General features: G+C 37.9%; 1 protein-coding gene across 9 annotated transcripts in view; it reads right to left on the reverse strand.

Moving 5' to 3' along the window:
* arhgef1 (Rho guanine nucleotide exchange factor 1) overlaps positions 1-21463 on the reverse strand; it is a 62634-nt gene that overhangs the window by 1611 nt on the left and 39560 nt on the right. For 2 of the 9 annotated variants that reach the window (XM_015372890.1, XM_015372891.1), the window contains exons 8-31: positions 21008-21037; positions 19077-19179; positions 18858-18927; positions 17606-17632; positions 17017-17187; positions 14176-14305; positions 13303-13314; positions 12490-12648; positions 8698-8888; positions 8453-8599; positions 8082-8164; positions 7853-7978; positions 6323-6437; positions 5313-5413; positions 5091-5165; positions 4924-4999; positions 4255-4422; positions 4083-4170; positions 3893-4000; positions 2953-3005; positions 2715-2861; positions 2499-2624; positions 2229-2413; positions 1699-1803 (exon numbers count right to left, since the gene is read on the reverse strand). In XM_015372890.1, the coding sequence (XP_015228376.1) occupies positions 1729-1803; positions 2229-2413; positions 2499-2624; positions 2715-2861; positions 2953-3005; positions 3893-4000; positions 4083-4170; positions 4255-4422; positions 4924-4999; positions 5091-5165; positions 5313-5413; positions 6323-6437; positions 7853-7978; positions 8082-8164; positions 8453-8599; positions 8698-8888; positions 12490-12648; positions 13303-13314; positions 14176-14305; positions 17017-17187; positions 17606-17632; positions 18858-18927; positions 19077-19179; positions 21008-21037 (2566 nt within the window). In that variant the 3' untranslated portion in view covers positions 1699-1728. Of the gene's footprint in view, positions 1-1698; positions 1804-2228; positions 2414-2498; positions 2625-2714; positions 2862-2952; positions 3006-3892; positions 4001-4082; positions 4171-4254; positions 4423-4923; positions 5000-5090; positions 5166-5312; positions 5414-6322; positions 6438-7852; positions 7979-8081; positions 8165-8452; positions 8600-8697; positions 8889-12489; positions 12649-13302; positions 13315-14175; positions 14306-17016; positions 17188-17605; positions 17633-18857; positions 18928-19076; positions 19180-21007; positions 21038-21123; positions 21420-21463 lie in introns of those variants that run through there. The other 7 variants (XM_015372899.1, XM_015372893.1, XM_015372892.1 and 4 more) reach the window with 7 other exon arrangements.

Below are 21463 nucleotides of genomic sequence, written 5' to 3' on the forward strand. Positions count from 1 at the left end.
ACATATGTATATATATATATACATACATACATACATACATACATACATACATATATATATATATGTGTATATATGTATAAATGCCACAATAATCACATTTTATGAATTTCAATGCCATTTAAGGCCTTGATTTAAACTAAATAATTTAATGACAATGATTTTTAATGACCTGCAGAAACCCTGGACTTAGTTTTTTTTTGTTCTTGGGAAAGACAATTTCCTATACCTAAAAAAATATGCTTAAAAAATGCTTTAGTTCTTAAACAGGGAGCTTTGGAGAGATTACCCCCTCTGATAAAGTTCTTCTTTCTGCTCATGAGGGTTTGATTAAATAAATGTTACTTCTTTATACCCCCTATTCAGAAATACATTAAATTATATTTATAATTGGGAGAGTGATAAACACAATAAATGGGGAGTGGTGGCCTAGTAGTTGGGGCATAGAGGTTGGAATCCTGAGGTTCTGAGTTTGAGCCCCACTCCCACAGACTGCCACTCTGGTCTCTGCGCAAGACCCTAAACCCCACACTGCTTCCCGGATGCCCCAAGATGGCAGCCCACTACTCTCCAAGGGGATTGGTTAAATGCAGGATAAATTTCTCCAATGTGAGATCAATAAATATTATCGTAATTAAATGATATATTTCATTAACTACACACATTTCTATGAGTTCAATTTGTAATTTTACTAGATTTTATTAACCTATTTATTCTTTTATGATGAAGATACAGTTCTGTTCAGCGTCCCGCCTCTTTCTCACAGATTGTGTCATTTAAAACTAAATCGATGTTCTGAGAGTTAACTGGAGAAGAAGCCATTGCTTGACTTGTGGTTGATGGAAAATGGGCCTCCAGGCTTAATCGTCAAAAGGTGCTGAAAACACTAATTAATTAGAAAAGTAAAATATTAATATATTCCTGTAAATTAACAGATACATTTGGGCATTAGAGATTTTATTCTAAATAACTATTTACATAATATAATTATCCAAAGTATATGCATTTAAAATGAATTTTCCAAACATTTACAGCATAATGACATTTAACTTGAATATAAAAAACTTTAATGTTCCTATTGTCTGAAATACGTCACCCAATGTGAAATCACCTATTGTTGACAAAACATATTTTTTAAAACATGATATCCTAACAGATACCATTTGTTCCCCAATGGTCCAAATGTACAAAATGAAATAATTTTGATTAAAAACTTCTGGAATAATTCTGGAAAACAATTTCTTTTTTGTAATTCTTGGCATCTAAATGCCTTTGATTTGATTATCAGCCTTACCAGGTGCTGCTTTGGGGTTTTTATTTATGTTGTTTGTAATCAAATGATGTTAGTTACAAATAATTTCCTAATCAAAATGCTTTTTTTATTTTTTTATTTCCTAAACTGAACTTATCAAGTTAAATTCTTTAAAAAAAAGCATGTTTTTTTTTTTTTTTTTACAGAGGTTTGAAACTAAAATGATTTTTTTATGATAATGATATAAAAGGGCAAAATTTACTTTTAGATGTTTTTCATACTGAGGAATATGCTTTAAACCTTATAAAAATGCCACTGGAGTAAAAGAACACCAATGTCTCTCCATTTTTACTGTTTTTCCAGGCACAGCTTTGAAGCACCCAGCATAGATAATCCCACCTGATGGTTTTATCGTGTGTTAATTCAAGCATCTCTTGCGGCTTTCTCACCTTGTGGCCAGCAGGTGGCAAAAACGCATCTCACTGGAAGTTACCGCCTTCCAGCGAGAACTCTGAAAGGACCTCGTTCAACTTGTGATGCTCCTCTTCCACAGCCTGAAACCCAGAAAATCAATATCATCTCAGGAATTGAGAACAAACTCACTTACTGACATACGCAATTCAGCCTCCTCCTCTTAACATCCACCTTTCGTCTCCCTCGCCGCTTCCCTGACACATCCCATTGCAAACGCCGGACATAATGGCCATTTTTAGACAAGTCCAATTTCACAAGGCAATTTTCAGCCAAGCAGTAACAGCAGTGGTTAAATGGTTTTCTATTCTCTAGTTTCTCTTTTTGCACCATTTGGCCCTATTTTGCCCACTGCCTCCTCCTTACTTAAGTTATCGTTGCTGAAATGGCCAGCTACGCTGTTCCTTTCCACTCGCCTTCAATCTTTTCTCCTCTCACATCTTTATCTGCTCCAGTCATACAATCTGCTCTCCTCCTGATACAGCCATTCATCTCCGTCCTTATTCACCTGTAGTCTCTGTATCTTTTCCTGCAGGCTTTGCAGCCTCCTGCACACTTCGTCCATTCTCTCCTGGGACAAGACCAGCGGGGCGCTGATGCTCCCGTCTTCATCTTCTTTTTTTACTCCATCTTCCTTCCTAGAAGGACTGGCGTTCACCTGCATATATCCCCTGTCTGTCGACTCACTTTCCTCTGTTAACAAAGATAACTCAAGTTACAGACGTCAGCTGGCCTTAGATGAATTATTTTAGCAGTAGAAGGTGATCAAATCTTTAACCTGCTGGCTGGGAGCCATCTGTGTCCTGAGAAGGCTTCTCTGGTTGCTCCTCCTCATTTTCTTCATCAGGCAGCGAGTCCTCTGACAGACTGATGCTGCCGATCAGCAATCTTTTCAGTGACATGACTAACAGAGGAGAGGGATTCAGTGTTTTAAAGTCAATATGAGGCACGAAAAACCAAACACAAAAGAAAGACGAATGAGACGATGGATCACCTTCATCCAGAGCACTGCTGGCCACCTTCTCCTGACCGCCGCTGGACTGATCCAGCACATGAACCAGGCCTCTGTCGGTTAACAGTTCAATCAACTTATCCCTCGGATGTACAGCTTTGTCATCTGTCACACTGGCCTCTTCTTGATCTGGAGATGGAGAGAGGGGTTGGCATTAGTCTTTGGACAAATCTAATGACTGTGCATTTTTAAAAGTGCTATACATCCAATGAGGCCTTACCACTGCTGCCTCTTAAACCGCCATTCTCTGATGGACTCAACGGCGGATTCAACCTAATCAAAGATAAAGGGAGTCAATCATTGTTTTTAACCTTTTCATGTTCTATCTTAAATATAGCTTCATTTAATCATATTTTTTCATCCATAAATTGTACGCTAATCCAGACTAGGGTGATCAGATCTATAAAAAAAAAAAAACTAATTTAGGAGAATTAAGATGCTAATGAGGGCCAATGCTATACAGACACGGTGTGTTTCTTTTGCGACTCGCTTTGACAGTTATTTACATCGCGCTCCTATCACATCAAACTAAAACAATTATTTCAACAAACTTTACAAAAGCTTTTTGAGGATTGCCTCAGGCAGTTATAAACAGTTTCTTAGTCTTTAGCGTTTTCTTTACTTTGAATGTAGCTTCCATCATATAACTTATCTCTATTTTGTACAATCTTATGTCTATTGAAGCTGTTAAGTATAGCCTTTATGAGTCGGATTTATTATTTACATAAGTAAAGCTGCTCAGTAAAGACAGTAAAGACTTTGGCTTGTTTGCTAGTACGGTAAGTAGGAAATGTGGGAGTGCTGGTTAGAGATGACAGGATAATAAAGCAATATTTTGGTAAATAATGGAAAAAAACCTGCAAGCTGCTGACTAAACGCTACAGCAAGAGCCACAACAGAGCAGTTTAGATTAACATGTGGTTAAATATCAGAATGGTCCAAAGTGACAATCAGTAAAAATAGACGGTTACAGTAAAGACACTCTTCATCCAATCTAACAGAGGCAGATCTATTTCGTTAAGAAGAATCAGCCAAACCTGGGCTCTACATGTGTTAAGCTGACAGAGGCATGATCTAAAAGACCCAAAACCCTTTCAGGCAGAACTGCAGCAAAAAGTTGTTTTCCAGTGGTTTGACTAAAGACACACAGGAACACGTACATGGATGGGCTGAGAGGAGACATCCCAGCTCCAGGAGTAATAGGCAACTTCAGGGATGCTCCATTTCTCTTCAGATCGTCTACTGCTGACCTGATCATATCAGTCCAACTATAAAACACACAAATAAGAGAGGTTACAGTTTATCATTAGGTTTAAGAAACTTACAACGATGATTTGCTTTGACACTCACGTTTTCCTTTCTCCAACAGACTGAGCCACCAGCTCATAGATCTGAGCACCATTCTCCCACGTGAATATCACATATAAAGCCTTTCGATCTGATAGAACAGGAAAACAAAAAACAGAAATGAAGTACTTGAAAGTTTTCCTGCAAGTTTTGCAAAATATCTACAAGAACTAACCTGTTGCCACGTCACGGAGGAAAACCGAGTCCAACTTTATAATGGGGCTCAGACTCTGCTTGCCCTCCTGCCCCGCAATGTTACTCTTACTTTGGCATTTGAGCAACATCTTGTCTTCCTGCTTTTGTGCAAGGACTAGCAGATCTTCCAGCAGCAAGCAATGAACATCTAAGAGACAGAGAGATGTTCTTTAGCTTCACCAAATTTCTTTCCTTCCCTTTTCAGACAGCAGATCATTGTTCTGTTTATCGCTCACAGCAACATATTGTGTACTGAAATGATTTCAAAGCCACAAGAATTTATCGTTAAGTCTATCAACCTTTTAAGCCCTTATCAAATTAGGGTTAAAAGCACTTATTTCAATCAATACAAAAGGGGAACTCCACCAGGTGCAGTACAGCTGTGTTTCCATTTATTGTAATTTAAATGTGCACATATGAAAAGGGGAAATGAAAAAAGAATGCACCCAGCATTATCTTAAGATAGGCCTAAACTATAAATATTTATATGTGGAGGATACATTTAAAAAAGCAGGTTCTTATAATGCAGCACACTTGAAATATCCAAATGTTTGTTATAATACATGTTTTTCTTTTTAATAATGGTTCTGCTAAATGTTTTATTAATAATCCTGGTATATCTCTGTTCATAATATATGCATTTATTTACCAATAGCCTTTTCCTTGGTCACCCTCCAGATCAGCGGACCTTCGAAAAGCATCTTCCTCTGAGTCAGGTCAAGGTTCTTGAATATTGAGGGGGAAAAATAAGATGAGAAAAGCAACCAGAACAGAAGGATGAGCTGAAAACAAACTTTTCTTTTTAGAGAAAAGTACCTTATATTCTGTATAAAGGTCAACGCTGGCTTTCAGTCCTGATGTGTCCAGTTTTTTCTGGTATTCCTTCAGAGTCTGAGGGCAAAGACAGACATGGGGTAGTCAGACAGCTGTTTCAATGGTTAACACTGAAGCCTAAACAAGCAGAAACCCTCCAATGACCCCACAGACGCCTAGTATGGACATAACAGTCTGTTTGGTGCTGGTTTATGTGGTTCTTACCAACATGTTCCCCATGCTTTTGACCTCTTCGTTGACATGGTTGAGGATCTTTCTGCAGCATTCAGCACTGTCCTGGATAGCCGCCTTCTCATCTGGGTCCTCTGTTAAAACAGGCAGAAAACTCAGAGCTGAGTACAGATCGGCTTTTACAAAGAGGCCTGAAAAAAGCACCAAGTCACAATGATCTCTACAAAGACTAATCATCTGTGTCATTTAAGCATAAGTGTTTTTTAAAATAATTATGCTGCTCTTTAAGTTATTATCTGCTAAGTTGAATGAAATAAAACGCAGATGATAACATTAGCAGGAACACATGACAATAAGCCAGCTGTTATCTCCTCTCATTTAGTTATAAGGCTGTCATGCTAGAATTTAATTAGCAGTACACACCTAAAGAAATAAACATTTGCTCCATGTGAAAAATAATACTTAAACTAGGAAGAACAATATAGTTAGATTTATTTCTACAGAAATCAACAATGGCATTAGTTTTACAAAAAGATTAACAACAAAAAATAAATAAATGTTTATTTAGATAAATAACAAAAATTTTATAAAGGAAAATAAAATAAAACTGGGGCAGGCCTTTTGGTCTTTCATGATTATTTAAATAAAGAAATGTATAACCTCATTTATTACCTCATTGCTACGCTCTAATCAAATATTGCCTATTTTCTTTGTTCTATCTTACTCTTAAAAAGCATATGAACAACAAGCATGACAAATAACAAATAGTTAAAAAAAAAAAAATCCTCCTTTGTGTGCAACAGTGCTTTAAATGAATAAAGCAGATTGGCCATACAGAACTAGAAAGTGGCTTAGAATCCCTGATCTTTCAAAAATGTTGTTTCTGAATTCACCAATGTCAAGCAGCCAGTTCCAAATCCAGGCTGCTTCTGGAAAAACTTGAGGAAAATATGCTACACAGAACTTGGATTGAATACATGATGAGGGATTGGGATAAACAGAACAAATGCTAAGCGGTACTACGACATAAACACACAACGCACCTGTGTTCTTAGCAATGTTCTCCAGCAGCAGTGGATACTTCGTAAGCCTCTGCATCTCTGTAGGAATAATGTCCTTGAGCTGTAGCCTGCGGCACTGGGGCTTACTCTCTGCATCCTGAAGTTCAAACAAACAAAGAGTCAGAGTTTCACTTACAGATGAATCAAAATATTTACATGTGCTTTTCTCCCACTGAGTAAGATTAAATCAGACTAAACCTTTCCTATTTAAGCCAATTCTGTTCTGCAGAAAAACCAAAGAAATATTTTTGTTTATTATTTCCTATAAAACCCGAAACTAAAACTTTTAAAAGTGTTCAGCAATAATAAATATTGTTATATTGACAAGTAAAATGGAGAACAAAACAAATGGTTTTGTGGATGAAATGCAAAATGACTGATCTAAAGGATTTAGTTGAATTGACATTGATTTGATTAGAGGAATTTCCATAACTGCTCCACTATGACCTGTCCTATAATTTCATGGTTTTGCTGTTTTGACAGCATAGCTTATTAGCCTATAAAACAGCTGCATCACTTAGTGTTCAAAGCATGTGAAAAAAGTTGAGCCTTTTAGCCCAGAACTTAAGGTTTCCATTTAGAGCGGTCTTGTCCTATCTATCCCTGCAATGTACTTATGTTTTTTTTCATGTACAGCACTTTAAAGTTAACCTGGCAGTAGCCTCAGACTGAGTTCAGTTCTACAGGGATGGCTGCTATTCAGTCCGTTCGTCAAAAGGAGAGATGTTTAGTACAATACTTCGAGCTGATCGGCTGACGTGCCAGCTAGAACCCGCCTTTCATAACACCCTTTCATTCAATCACAGCTTCTTGAGTGTTTTCACACTAGCGGAGTACGCTGATAAATCAAACTTTATCCAAATTCTGTCAGAAGAAAAGCACAAACATCTTTCTGATCTGCAAATGCACAAAGTGCTTCTATTTGCTCCTTTTTTAAATGGGAAATTGTTGCTATTTTAGCTTAAACTGAATCAATTGCAGTATCGATAGGTGAGTTCTCCAGTGTAGCCATGTTTGTAATGCCCCAACAAGGACCTTCTGACTGTCGTGATTCCTACATGTCCCGCCCCAAAAATACTGCTGGCATGTCATTGGTCCAGGCAACTGGTTGTTATGAGACAGACGTATTAGCAGGAGTCTGCCAAGATGGATTTGTTGTGAGACTGGAAAATCAGATCTTGTGACAATCTAGCTTGCAGTGCAAGGTTACTTTAAAGTGCGTTGTTATTGAAATGTACGATATAAACAAACTTGCCTTCCCTTGGACATTACAGTTTGGACACAAATGGGGTTTTGCTTCATTTGGACTTCACCCTAACCGTAGAGCTACGTGACTTAAGATCAACAGAATCAAGATTTAGAGAAGTCGTCACAATTTCCTGATTTCCCATAAAAAACAAAAACAAAGTGGTGGCAGAGCTAAGAAAGCCTTTTTTATACAAAATGTGGAATGCATCTACGTTTATTCATCTATCAAACACTGAGGAATTTATTTTGGAGTCACTATAATACCTGTATAACAGCATTAAAGCGGGGCTCTTTCTTCTGTCTTTGCTTGATCTGGTCAAGGGCCCAAGTCTGGTGACTGCAGAACCTGGAAGTCAGTCTCTGAAACCATTCTCCCTCGTGGCCATCAAACTGAAACACACACGTTAACACGGTGAGATGCAGGGGGAAAACAGAAGATGACGAACATGCTGATGCTGTATGCATGACCAACAAAGAAAGAGAATGAACTTACTCTGTTGCGCAATGTCGTGCTGATTTTTTTAACTATATAGTTTTCATTGACACGCAGTTTCTTCAGGTTTTCATAGAAATTATCTAGAATTCAGAGGCAGACAAAAGACACCATTGATTCCCAGTCTAGAGAACAACTTCTCTTTTCTTCTATTCAGTCCTTTTGGCCGGAAAAATAAACCACGTAAACATCTTTTCTCTTCGTCTGATTAACTACTTTAACCTGATAGCAATGATTTATATTGAAATAAAAGCTCAATTTTACAAATAAAAACAACAACCAGATATATAAAGGTTTTGTTATTCTGTTGCTGTTTGAAAATGTTCTAGATGCAAAATATTTCAAAGCTGTGTGATAAGAGCAGCACTCACAATGCATTTCAATGATTTCCTCGAGGTTTGGGAAAATGGCTTCAATTTCTACAGAAGTCAGGAGTTGCTCCCTCTCCATCTGCTTGGCGAACACCCACTGAAGGACACTCAGCATTCTGACGTGTGCATGCTCTGTGGCAAACAACTCTGAGAGGGAAATCAGGACGTGCAGAATGAGTGACATAAAAAAAGGGGGGGGAAATGCACATTTTCCATTGCTTTCGTCACGTATAGCTAAATGTTACCATTTATGACTTCCTGCCTCTTGGTCTCCTTCTTGCTGAGGCTCTTCACAGCCTCAGGGGACGCCAGCTGCCTCCAGCTGGACGGGTCCTGCTCCAACTCCTGCAGACGGGGATCAATCTCCTCCAACTGCGGAGAGGGACTTGTTGGGGGCTGGCCAGGCACCTCAGAAGGGAAAGCGGGTCCTTCCAAACTAACACAGGTGAGAGACAAAGTAGTTTACAATCACTATAATCCAAGCATAATAATCCCAGCCTTTTACACTTTTGTAAAGTTTTAGGGAAAGGTGTTTTACTGCAAGTAAATAAGAAGCTTAACTAGTTATGTTGCTCTACAGCTTTAAAATGAAGCAAATTTCTTCATTTTTTAGAATAGGGTTTCTTACTCACATTATCACATGTACATTGCCCAGTAGACTCTTTCTGAACAATGACATTGTTACTCTGTCCTTAGCTACCTGACAATGCTAGGTCCAGTTTTTTCGAATCATTGTATCATGCAAGGAATTTTTAAGTCTAGCTTATTGTTTATGCCAAAAGGCCCTCTGAACTGTATTTTCAGCTGCTATCTCAAAGGCCTGGAAGTGTATAAAAAAAAAAAATATATAGCCTTTATTCAGGCACAAGACACCACTTGAACTCCTTAACAGGCCTACTTGCTTCTGCTTGTCACTGGCAGCTACAACACTCAGACTGAAGTTGGTCATACAACCAAGTATATGTTTTGAAACTTGTAGGAGGCAGAATTGAGGAGATCTGGGAGAAAGCAATACAAACAGATGCTTGTTGGGATGTGGAAGGAAATTGGGGTAAGCACTACTGCAAATCCATTGAGGTCGTCTCAAAGAGATTTCAAGGGCATCCTCTGTATCATGGCAACACATGGTGGCAGAATTAAAAAGTCACCAGCAACATTGGAAAACCAGCAAGATAGCCTCCAGGTGGCTGTGGATCAAGAGGGGGAATCTGTAGAGTAGCATGGCTGGATTGCCCAGGTGAGGGGGTCTGAAGATCAAGACCTCTAAAACACCAGATGATCCATGGTTCTAGAGATAACTCCAAACTGACCACACATCTGTTTGGTACTGGACTTCATTAGGTCAGAAGACCTCAAAGCGTTTTACACCACATTTAGTCATGCAACCATTCACACACACACATACAGGCTGATGGTGGCAAAATACTTAGTAGCTAGAATAGAAGTGAGGCGCCTGGTTGATCATAACAAGCAGGCAAGGTTGGTATAATATCTTCTTCAAGGATAAAACTGAGATTTAACATCCAGGGAAAAAAAACAGCAAACCCTAAATGACCAATTGTTAGTTCCAAGGCTAATTTTGTCCAATGGGATAATTGAGCTTAAAAAACGTTTTATTAAGCAAAAACATAAAGCTGTATTTACTTCTTTGCTGTTTTTTAAACTAATGCTTACCAGCACAGTAGTGCAAGAAAGGCACATTAACAAACTCCTAGTAACACACAGCTACTACACTCCAAGCTGCAGAAAAACCGCATCAAAGGTGAATAGATGTTTACAAAATAATAACAATTTGTTAAAATATGAAATAAATCAGATTATGGTGAAAATATTCCCATTATTTTTTAGTCAATGCAACTCTGGCTGCAATCACATCTCTCAGTTTGACTGAATAAGGTTTTAGTCAGGTCAGCACATCTGGACACTTTCACCCCCCATTCTTTCACTCAAAACAGCTCATCTCCCGCCATCTTGGACAGGGACTAAATATTCACATTCAACTAGATTAACAGTTACTGTATAGTCTTTACTGTATGCTTGTGGTTATCTTGCTGGAAACTAATTTCTGAAGTCACAGTTCTTTGACAAAATGAGTCTAGTTATCTTAATTTTTCCTACACTACTCTTCCTGTTTGCTCTTCCTTTACTAGCCTTCCACAGAATGCTACTAAGAAGCACACAGACCATGATGCCACCACTATCTTGTTAAGAATAAAATACAATATATTTGTGGGGAGGTGCAATGTCCAGTGGTTGCCTCACAAAACACCTGATATGTTGTATAAAAAGTTAAAGGGACAGTGTGTAAGATTTACCTCCATCTAGTGGTGCATTAAATGTAATACAAACGACCAACTGATGCCTCCCAGTCAAGTGTGAGAGACTTACTACGGAAGCCGCGGAGTGACATTCTACTCTTTCTGATTAGAGGGGAAACATCAACCTCAGTCATTGTTGTAAAACCAACTAAAATAAACCATGAAACAAAAAATTTCTTGGAGAACAGGGCTGAAAGAACCCTATGCTGATTAGCTGTTATGACTCCTGTGAAGAATAACAGCTGATAACAGCTGCATCGCAGAGCATCCAGTGTAGGCTAATAAACAAACTAGGCTTCTCTGTTGGTCAGACAGATAAAGTCCTGGACTACACTGCCCTGTTTCTAACACAACGCCAAAATAAACATATCTGCTGTAATAAATTACCTTTCCTGTCCAGCTGAAAACCTGAAACATTTGCCTCTGTATTCAAGCTCTGCTTCCTCATCAACTGGCTCTACCTTGTAAAAGCAACACTGATACAGACTCTTGCATCACACTTGACAAAGAGGATGAATGGTCCTCCATTTCAATAGACAGTGTAAGGTAGAATGATATATGGTTGTTTTTGCTTTTTTTAAAACTCCTCCACCACTAACAGCATCTTTTCAGATAAAATGCATAAGACTGACATGTTTGGCCCCTTCTGGCAACGTTGATCAAAAAATGGCGATAAACCCTTTTATAAACTACTAAATCTAAGCAATGAGAAGGCTTTAATTTCTGGTGTGATATCATCAGACTTTTGGAGTATATGTTATTAAAAAATACTTGATTGTTGATTATAAAAATCCACATTTGTTACACACTGTCCCTTTGATTTTTTTTTCTCACTAGTCCAAACTATTTTCCCCAGTCTGATGAGGATCCAATCATATGCAGTTGGACAACTTTTCCCCAAATGCATTTTAAACCATAGCATTTCCTAACTCTTTTTCACCAATCTTCTTTTTTCCTAGTAACTCGGTCATTTCTAAGAAAAAGGATGAAGGTTTCATTTGAGTTTCATTATGGTGGATTTCAATTAACTCCTTGGGATGTCAAGTGAGCTGGAAATCTTTTTGTACCCAAAGCCTAACTTACACAAGGCAGCCATCTTTTCTGTGACTAGCTTCATCGTAATTCTCTAATTTCTCACAATATCTATTTTCAATACGGATGAACCTAACAGGACCTCCCAAATACCCATATTTTTACACCACCATTAAATGTTCCAGCTGAACGAATACAAAGCCCAGTTTTCAATAACGTATTACTTAGGGTGGATCTCTATCAGTCTCTATAAAAATGGGTCAATTTCACACATATTTCACACAGCATATCTTAAACGCCTATTTTGTATAAATCTGTTTTCAGTCTGAAACTGTTTTGTTTTTGTTGCAATTCTTGTCAAAAAGGACAAATTATAGAGGATTCTGCTTCATTTACAAAGCAACATAAAAGTGAAACTTTAAACATTTGAATACTATATTTAGGCCTATAAACAGTGCAATAGTTCATTTTCGCAAATTCTATACAGATATATGAACCATAGGTAAATAGAAAAGCTTGCATGATAATAGGAAACTTTCATTCTTCTTTTAACATCTCTATTCCAAACAGGAGGCTCTTTCTCTATCTGACTGCGTTTCGTCTCAGAGTAGTGGACATCCTGTCTGTCCCTGCTGTGAGCCTCTCCAGCCATAGACGCTGCGATAAAAGAGTGGCTGTCCATCTTACGGATGGAGGTGCTGCGGGGAGAGCGGGGCAGGACTTGTCGCAGATGAAGGAGGCTGGAGGTCCACGTCACTACGGGAGCGTGACTGTTTACGAGAAGAGCCACGGCGCCGAGACGAGTGCCGGTCCACGCGTGCGCTCTCGCTGCGTCCCACTTTCCTGCTTTAGGGATGGAAGGTAAGGAGAGGACGAGGAGGAGCAGGATGGTGAAGGTGAAAGAAAACAGGGACAGGATGAAGATGTGGGGAAATAAAAGGTTCCAGCAGGAAGAAAAGAAAAGAGAAAAAGGAAGAAGACAGATACAGACCCAAAAGACAGTGGAAAAAAATGAAAACATTCAAATTACAGATAGATGTGAGGATGGGATTATAGTTAATTATCAGTACAGAAGATGATGGATGAATCAAATTAATTTAAGATTTACAGATAAAAAGGAAAAAAAAACTAACAAACAGATTCTGAATGAAAAGTTGATATGCATGAGATGACATGCATAGAAAAATAGAAAACTAGAAAAGGCAGCGTCTGGATGCTACTCAGAGGACGTATAGTTAGCCATGCACTGCCTCTACATTCATTTAGGCTTAACTCTCCATTTTCAAACAATGAAGATATCTATAATCCAGATGTTTTCTATAATCCAGCTAGTCCCTTCGCATCACTTTTAACATACTTAGCCAGCTTGTGTTGCATCATAACAGGAACACATAACTCAGAGTAAAGTGTGTTTGCTTATGAGCGTTGTGCTCTCTGTCTGCATCATATGTGAACAGAAATTGGTGCCTGAAGCTTGTCCGTGTCTCTGCTGACACCCACCTTGGCTTCCGTCTGCAAAAACACGGAACATCACACCGTTACACACTTCCCTTTGCCCTTCACACAGCTGAACGTACAAATGCACACCCCCCAACATGAGTGACACCCTGAACATGTTACTGAACCGCTGTCCAAGCTGCATGCCATGTAAGACGCCAGAGGCTCCTGGCAACAACATGTAATCGCACAAACTGACGCAGGCGAGGACGCAGGACGAGTCCTGATTTGACACAAAGGACACCTTAGAAAGCACATTGACTGAGCAGCTAAAGTACGGCAGGAAATATATAGCTCGCAAAAATGTCCGACTGAAGATCGAAACTTAACTTCTGGCAGGAAAGCTGCACCTTGGGAAGCAAATAATCGCTTTAATGCAAGTTTATTTATGCACTGTGAAAAAAACTGACATGGTGCTATTTTGTGCCTAATTATACTAAAATTTAAGCTGTGCAAACTCTGCAAACTGAGGCCAATAAAAACTGCGATGAAATTGTTAAAATGAGAAAAACCGAAACACACAAAGAGACAGCAAAGAAGGAGAAGGCATGCCAATGTGAGGAAGATGAAGGAGAGAGAGGATAAAAGGAGAGGGAAGGCAATGAGGGAGGGGGGCTGGGTCCACGTTCACCTCCGTGAGGGTCCTTCTCAAAACTGCAGGCTCTGTTAGCTAGCGAGCGACGGGCAGCATGACAAGAGCTAGCACACAGCAGGGACAGACCGCTGAGGGAGTTTTACCACACTCCCCCAGCCAGTGGACACAGTGGACTTTTTCTGCCCAATTTCCCGTTCTATTCAAATCTTCCCCCAGTGCCATCACTTCACATCGCTTCATGCTCACTAGCCGATTCTCATCCCCATCTTCATCCTCCTCACCTGTCCTTGTCCGACTCCTCTGGATGAACATCAAGGGGTGAACTATGCTCAACAACAGGAACCCCAGCTGCCATCTCTGGAAGCGGCCCGTCCGACTGAGTGGGAGGCTCTAAAAAGTTGCATGGCTGACCTGAGGGGGCAGAACATCAGGTTCATGTATTAATTAAGAATCAGTAGGCGAAAGGTAGTCAGTTCATTTTTATAAGTGCTCATACATATAAATGACCCCATTTCTAAGCTGGATGGGTTAAATCAGGCTAACCTGATATAAATCCTAGTAAAATAATCAGCGGATGGAGCCACATTAATGACGCATTAATTCTTATGATTTCATCAGGATTTATGATGCGTCACTTATTTTTGCACTATAACAAATATTCTAAGTTGAATTGAGGTCTGAATCCTGATGGAGTCATTCTAATGCTGCGTTCACAACAGGAGTGTTTTAGGCGTTAGATGATTGTGCATTTTTAGGGCAGACACTCTGGATGCTCGACGCCCTTGATATTGAGATGCTCTAGAAAGTAGCTTGGTTTTATTTTCAGTAAGTAAAAGTTTAAGTGGCAAGATAATGACATATTTTCTTTCTGTTATTCCTTCTTTTTAAAGTCAGTAGATTTTAAACCCTATATATAAATATATGTATATATATATTCATGTTTTATATTCTGATAGAAGCCATCAATTTTGCCTTTAGGACCTTTTAACGCTGCTTGATGGTGTTCACCATAGAGTTTGATGTAAATCAGACACCCAGAATGCTTTTGGTGTGAATGCACCATAACAGAATATACTTTAACATAAAGAACTGCATTGTTGCTGTAAGTTCAGAGTGTTTGTCCTGCTGCATGGTGGATCTCTGCCACATCCCCATGTCTTAGTGTTTTTCTGCTTCCTCCTCCTAAAAAAAATAAACAAACTCCCTCTTTTTCTCTGAGTGAAATATTCCAAGCTTTTCTCATCTGTATGTTTTGATGATTATTGATTATGAGCAATGAAAACCCAAAGGTCATCATCTAAGAACATTTGAATAGATTAAAAAAGTTATTTGAGTTATTAAAATAAAATATATAATCCTAATTCACTGAATAATTGAAAGCACCTGCAAAGGTCTCCCAAGACTGTAAAATGTGTCCCAGTCTGGGATGGAAGGCTACATAAGCACGGGAAAAACTGCTGATTTCCAAACATTTTTGGCACAACTTCCCTGACTCCATAAGTGCACAGGAGAGGGAAACAGCTTTATTAACTTGTGGCCTTTATGTGGCCTGAACGACCCTGATGAAGCCAGTCAGCTATAAAAGTGTTTTCCTAGTAGATCAAGTGTTGCTATAGTCTTTACTTCACCAGAAGACTGCTGACCTGACAGAGGTCCAGAAGGAAATCTGCGACTCTAGAGGGGATTAGCATCAAAAGGTTATTGCTAAGCAAGCTTCTTGCTTACAGGGAGCTGAATTTAAGCATGTTCATCGAGAGCGGTAAGAAAAGTTTGGGTTTTCATTTTCCATAAGCTGGAATCATCTAAGCTTGACATTTTTTCACTCAATGAGTAAAGAATCTAAATAACTTTCTTTTTCTGATATGAAAGGCAAGACGTGATGAACTTTTTCAAGATATAATATTGTTTAAAATAAACCAAAATGTAACTGTTTGAAGTAAAAAGTTGAACTCAAGGCTTGAATCTGACCAGAGCATCCTCATCACATCTCCTGTGGAACCAACTACCAGTTTTAGTTTGTGTCTACTTTTAAGGGTAGGCTTAAATCTTTCCTTTTTGATGAAGTGTATAGTTAGAGTGGCTCAGGTTATCCTGAGGTATCTCTATAGTTATGCTGCTATAGACTAAGACTGCTAGAGGACATTGGGACCCCTTTTTAATCATTCTGCTTCATTCTATCTCTATTCTCCCACTGCAGAATTTGTTAGTTCAATTTCTAACGCTATGCTCTCTCTGCTTTTTCTCATAGTAGCTTCACCTCGTCTGTTCCTGTTTGGCTGTGTCTCCATCCTGGAGAGAAATATCAGCTGTGCTGCTGCCATCAACACCTTTGTTTATAGATATTCAAGAGTGGCCTGTTTTTGGTCTTGTTTCTCTGACTGTGACTGGCTAGATGTGCTCTCTTCATCCTCTGACACGGGAGCTGGCTTGGACCTCGTCTGGCTGGCTGTGTGTTTCCTGGACGAGGCCGCCTATGGAGCTGGTTTACAGTTGCCTTTTGTATTGCTGCTTCTAAATGTATGTCAGCTTCTGTCTTCTTGAACCCTAGTCGACCTCGGCAGATGGCCGCTTACACTGAGCCTGGTTCTGCTGGAGGTTTCTACCTGTTAAAACTGAGTTTTTCCTCTCCACTGTCGCTACAAGCATGCTTAGTGTGAAGGATTGCCATCGAGTCAATGAGTCAATCAACTGGTTTTCCTTAGATAGAAAACTTTGAATCAGATTGACTATATGTTCCTGTTGAATTGTAAAGTGTCTCGAGATAATATGTTGTGAATTGGCGCTATATAAATAATCTGAATTGAATTAAATCACGTGCTATCATCCCTTTGGGAAATGTGATGTTCTTTCTGCTATAACTAGCAGCTTTCCTCGAAACACATTATACATATACATACATATATACATATACACATACATATATACATATACACATACATACATATATATATACACATACATACATATATATATACACATACATACATATATATATANATATATATATATATATATATATATATATATATATATATATATATATATATATATATATATATATATATGTATATAGTGGTCAAATTTCCTGAGTTTTCAGTGTCTGTATAAATTTACAGCTTTACCATCAATCGGAGAAGACTCTGCATTGTTGTGGATGTTCAAGATGTTGCCTGGAGATCCAGGGGGCTCCACGTTAGGCACCGAAGGTGAGCCTTCAGGTTTTCTGATCGAAGGAGCTGGAGTTTCAGCTCGGACAGAACCTTTAGATTCCCTTCCTTTATTATCTTTTTCCCCTGTGGAAGAAGAAATAGGCTTCTTTTTGACAGTTGAACTAACAATCCAGCTTCAGAAAGCCATAACCCCAAAGCACCCAATTTTGAAAAAAAAAACAACAACAAATGAATCACAGACAAACAGAAAAGACTTTGAGACAAGCAAACAGTTAAAAGGGGTTTGGTGCAATCAGTGCTCCTGCTAAGGATGAGATGGTTAGTTTGACTCAAGTAAGCTGCTTAAACATTCCATGTGAGTTTCCAAAGGACACCACAAATACCACAAATGAATATCCACTCAAACAAAGTCAGGTGAAATACAATGCACCCACACCTTCTGGTCATTTGATTAAGAACATGCAGACATGCTGATACAGTGATTAGTAGGGTTGTAATAAATCTACAGATAAAAATGCAGGTGGACTCTGAACAAGAGTACCTTCAGACTCTTTTGGTTTGACTTCGACTGCAACAGGAAAAAAGGGGAAGGCAAGGTTCTTATATGCAGACAATACAAATCAAGAGATAAAAAATATTTCCTAATGTCTCTAATACAGCATAATTCAAGCATATGATATACTTATTTGCAAGCGTAGAGCTGACACATTATCTAAATGTATTATGGAGCTGTATCACGTTAAAACAACAAGATAATTGTTTCAAAAGAACGAGACGGTTTCTCGTTTAAAGAGAAACTTTATTGCATGAAATCACAGACATTTGACTGCCTTGGTGGAATGAAGTGTGATGACAAACGGAAAAATCTGCAAGAAGATCGTTATTTCAAGACAGAGATGACAAACTCAGTCACTGAATAATGGATGTTATCACCTCATGTGAGCTTTTTGCTGGATAAATTTGTTAGGTATATTGCTAAATAGTACAGCTAGTAAAGCCACAATTATCATGACTATATATATATATATATATATATATATTTATTTATTTATTTTCTTTATTTTTATTTTATCATATAGTAAATAGTGAACAAAGTCCTGCACACCCTGGCTTCCTGCTCAGAGGTGCTGGAAATGTGAGAAAATGGGACTGATAAAAGTCCATGGAAAATTAAAAATTATTGATTGATCAAAAGTAAGTCTGTGCAGTAGACAGTAGACAACACAAAATACACCAGGTTAGACAAGGTAGTCATTAAAACCTTCAGGACTTGAGTGTTCTCAAAAGTTTTCTTTTTGTTTGTTGGTTTAATGGTGACAACCAATATAAGTAAATAACGATGAATAAACTTTGGCAAATGAAAAATAGTCCCCATTAGTGTTTTGTATTTAATAAAACACTGTTTAGCTTAATAAATTCAGTAGGTTATAAATCTACAAGGTGAATTATTTGAGGTCTTGGATTGTGGCGGTTACCGTAGGTGTTAAATGGATAAAAACCAGGAAAAGACAATCTCCCTAAAACAAGAAAACAATCTTTTTTATAAGCTACTTATACCGTGTTTATGAGAAAGTTATCTCATTTTTAGAACATAACTACCAGTATCTCGCAAGAATGAGAAACTTTCTCGTAACAACACACAGCTCCATAATAATTCTAAATCATGTGTTAGTTTTACACTTTTGTAGATGGCATATATTCATTTCATACATTTTCATACAATCTCAAAAGTTCCAAAATAATATTCAATGGACTTTAAAAGAATGTGCCAAAGGGAAAAGAATATGTTTTACCACCGCCTGCTATCCAGTTAGGAACATGGAAGCCCCGAGTCCGTTGCTTTGGAGGATCATGATTCTTCTGCTGAGATTAAACAGGAGTGAAAACACAAATCTGAGGTGAAAAAATAAAAAGGCCTGCAAAATATAGTGTCACTAGGCCAGTATTGGTTCATTTAATATTATCATACTGGGAAAGAATGTTTTCTTTCTGCATTGATAAGGATATCTTACCTTAATCCATGGAAAGCCTCGTTTGGACTTCTTACTATCACCTGCCCTGTTTTTCACTTCAAGGTGCTTCATGTAAGACGCCACTGCAGAGAAGATGGCTTGGCTAGAAGGAATATTAAAGGCAGTTGTCATTTAAAAAGAAGTTACAGCACATTTTCTACAGGGCTTCTCTTCCTGGCCATTCCTACATGATGCTCCTTAAAGAAATCAGGAGATCAGAAGACCAGGCGAAACCCTTTAAAAATGATTTCACAGTATATTTATCAAATACATCAACTCATATCAAATAAAATAATTAGGTGCAATAAAAAAAAGATTAATAAAATTATATTCTGTTATCATTTAATGGCAACATGTCATAACATAGTAAATAAATAAGTGGTATATTTAACTATTTAACAGGAATTTTATTAATGGTTTATATGGTTCATTCATGGAATATATCATTTTGTGGCTCTCCATACATCTCAGGGTCACATCATATTTAAGTGTTTTGTTTCATCCTCTTGGGGTCCGGATCTCCACTACATGCACATACAGGGAGCAATGTTTACAGTTTATAGGGCTAACTATGCTAATCGGCTAAAAAAAGTTATCAACTGTGTTTTAAAATGTTGACTGTAACTCTCTTTCAATGGAAAGCTGCATTTTCAACTAAACTAATTAAGGGCCTCATTTCTTATATTTTCTACCTTCAATGAGCCAGGACTTTTTGTACTACTTCAATCTATCTTCAGCATTACTGATAAAGGCTTTTTAAAACCATTTCAAAGTTGGTTCACACAGATCTAAAAAAAAAAAACATTTAAGTTGGATTAAACCTTCTGCATAATACTGTTAAGTTAGTAATATCTAGTTAATTTTAATGTGTATATGCTAAATAATGAAAATCATTATTTACATTTTTAGTTGCATTCATTAGAATCATGTTTGGAGATTAAATTGTGGTTTAGGAAAGCCTGAATTTGCTTCTCGTTGGATGAGAGTTCTTTTAAAACCATTGAGGGAGTGGAGTCTCTAAGACAGCCGGTGTTTGACAGCTGCCACCATATGGTAAATAGACACATGCTACAAGTAAAGCTTTTGAATGGCAGGTGGCAGTTTCTTAAACATCAGCTACTGCTGATCAAGCATAAATTCCTATCATAAAAAGAAGGAGCTGTTTGTTATTGATGCTGTTTTTCTGGATGTCAAATGGAAAGCAGGATTATTGAGCACAATTAAGGAGGTTTGCCTTTGCAACCCAACATTATTAGTTATTTTAATAAAACTTATTCTTGGGAGAAAACTCTAGAATAAAGTTTAATAAAAAGCAGAGACTGGCTCAAAACCGAGCAACGTCTCTTGTTGAAAGTCATTCAATAAACAAAACAACAAATCTAGACTAAATTGCAAAAAAATTAAAAATGTAAATTGATAAAGGAATGGGAAAGAAAAAACATATAGAGGAGGGGCTTAGAAAAGTGGGAAGAGGAGAAAAAGCTCATGCAAAAAAACAGGGAGGAGATATTTGAATGAAGGAGGAGGGTCGGGGGAGGAAAACACAACAGAGCAGCCTCATGTTAGAAACCAACATACAGTTCAAGGAATTCAATAACAGTCGCATCAACAGAAGCATTTCGAAATAAAGGAGAAAAACTCTCATGGTTAAAGTAAAGATGCGAAAGCATGCAGGGATTTTTAAAATAATCAGTTTTTGTCCAACCCATATTTAAAGTTAAACAAAACTCAGAAGATAAAGGTTTGTTGTCCATTATCTAGTTAATAACTCTCCTGCAAGAATAACTTTATTATTAGAGATTTGGTTGGTTGAAAGCATCTGCAACAAACTTGTGGATAGGCCACAATCAAACTAAGCATGCAGGGATGACATGCAAAGACAAAAAATACAAGGAAAACTTTTCAGACTGAAGTGATGCTGAGTAACTCACCATTTTTCCTCATCCGGGACAAAGGTAAGTCTAAAACAGAAGAAATAAATATCAATGAATTATCAACTAAGGTGGGAAAACAGAAACTGCATTCAATCACAGTGCATCGAGCTTACCTCTTCTTTTTAAGTAGCATTTTTCCGTTCGCTCGCTCGACTGTTTATCAGTTCTGTTTTGGGCCGGTGGAATTTAAAGTGACTAAGCTTTTCTTGCTGCAACTCAAAGTTAACTATCTGCTCGTTCTGTTTAGAGTTTAAGCTTTTGATCATATTCTAAAGTTTGCGCAAATAAATGAACCAAAAAGACAAAAACAAAAAAAAAAAGATCCAAAATGCAAAATGAAAAGCATCCAACAGTTCAACTGCGTCTGTTCTTATACCTAAAACGTGCAAAACGAATGCAAACTAGATCTATTGTCTCTTAATAGATGATGCCGTTTCTTCTCCTATAAAGAGT

The sequence above is a fragment of the Cyprinodon variegatus genome, unplaced genomic scaffold (assembly GCF_000732505.1).
Source record: "Cyprinodon variegatus isolate N-32 unplaced genomic scaffold, C_variegatus-1.0 Scaffold77, whole genome shotgun sequence".
NCBI lineage: Eukaryota > Metazoa > Chordata > Actinopteri > Cyprinodontiformes > Cyprinodontidae > Cyprinodon > Cyprinodon variegatus.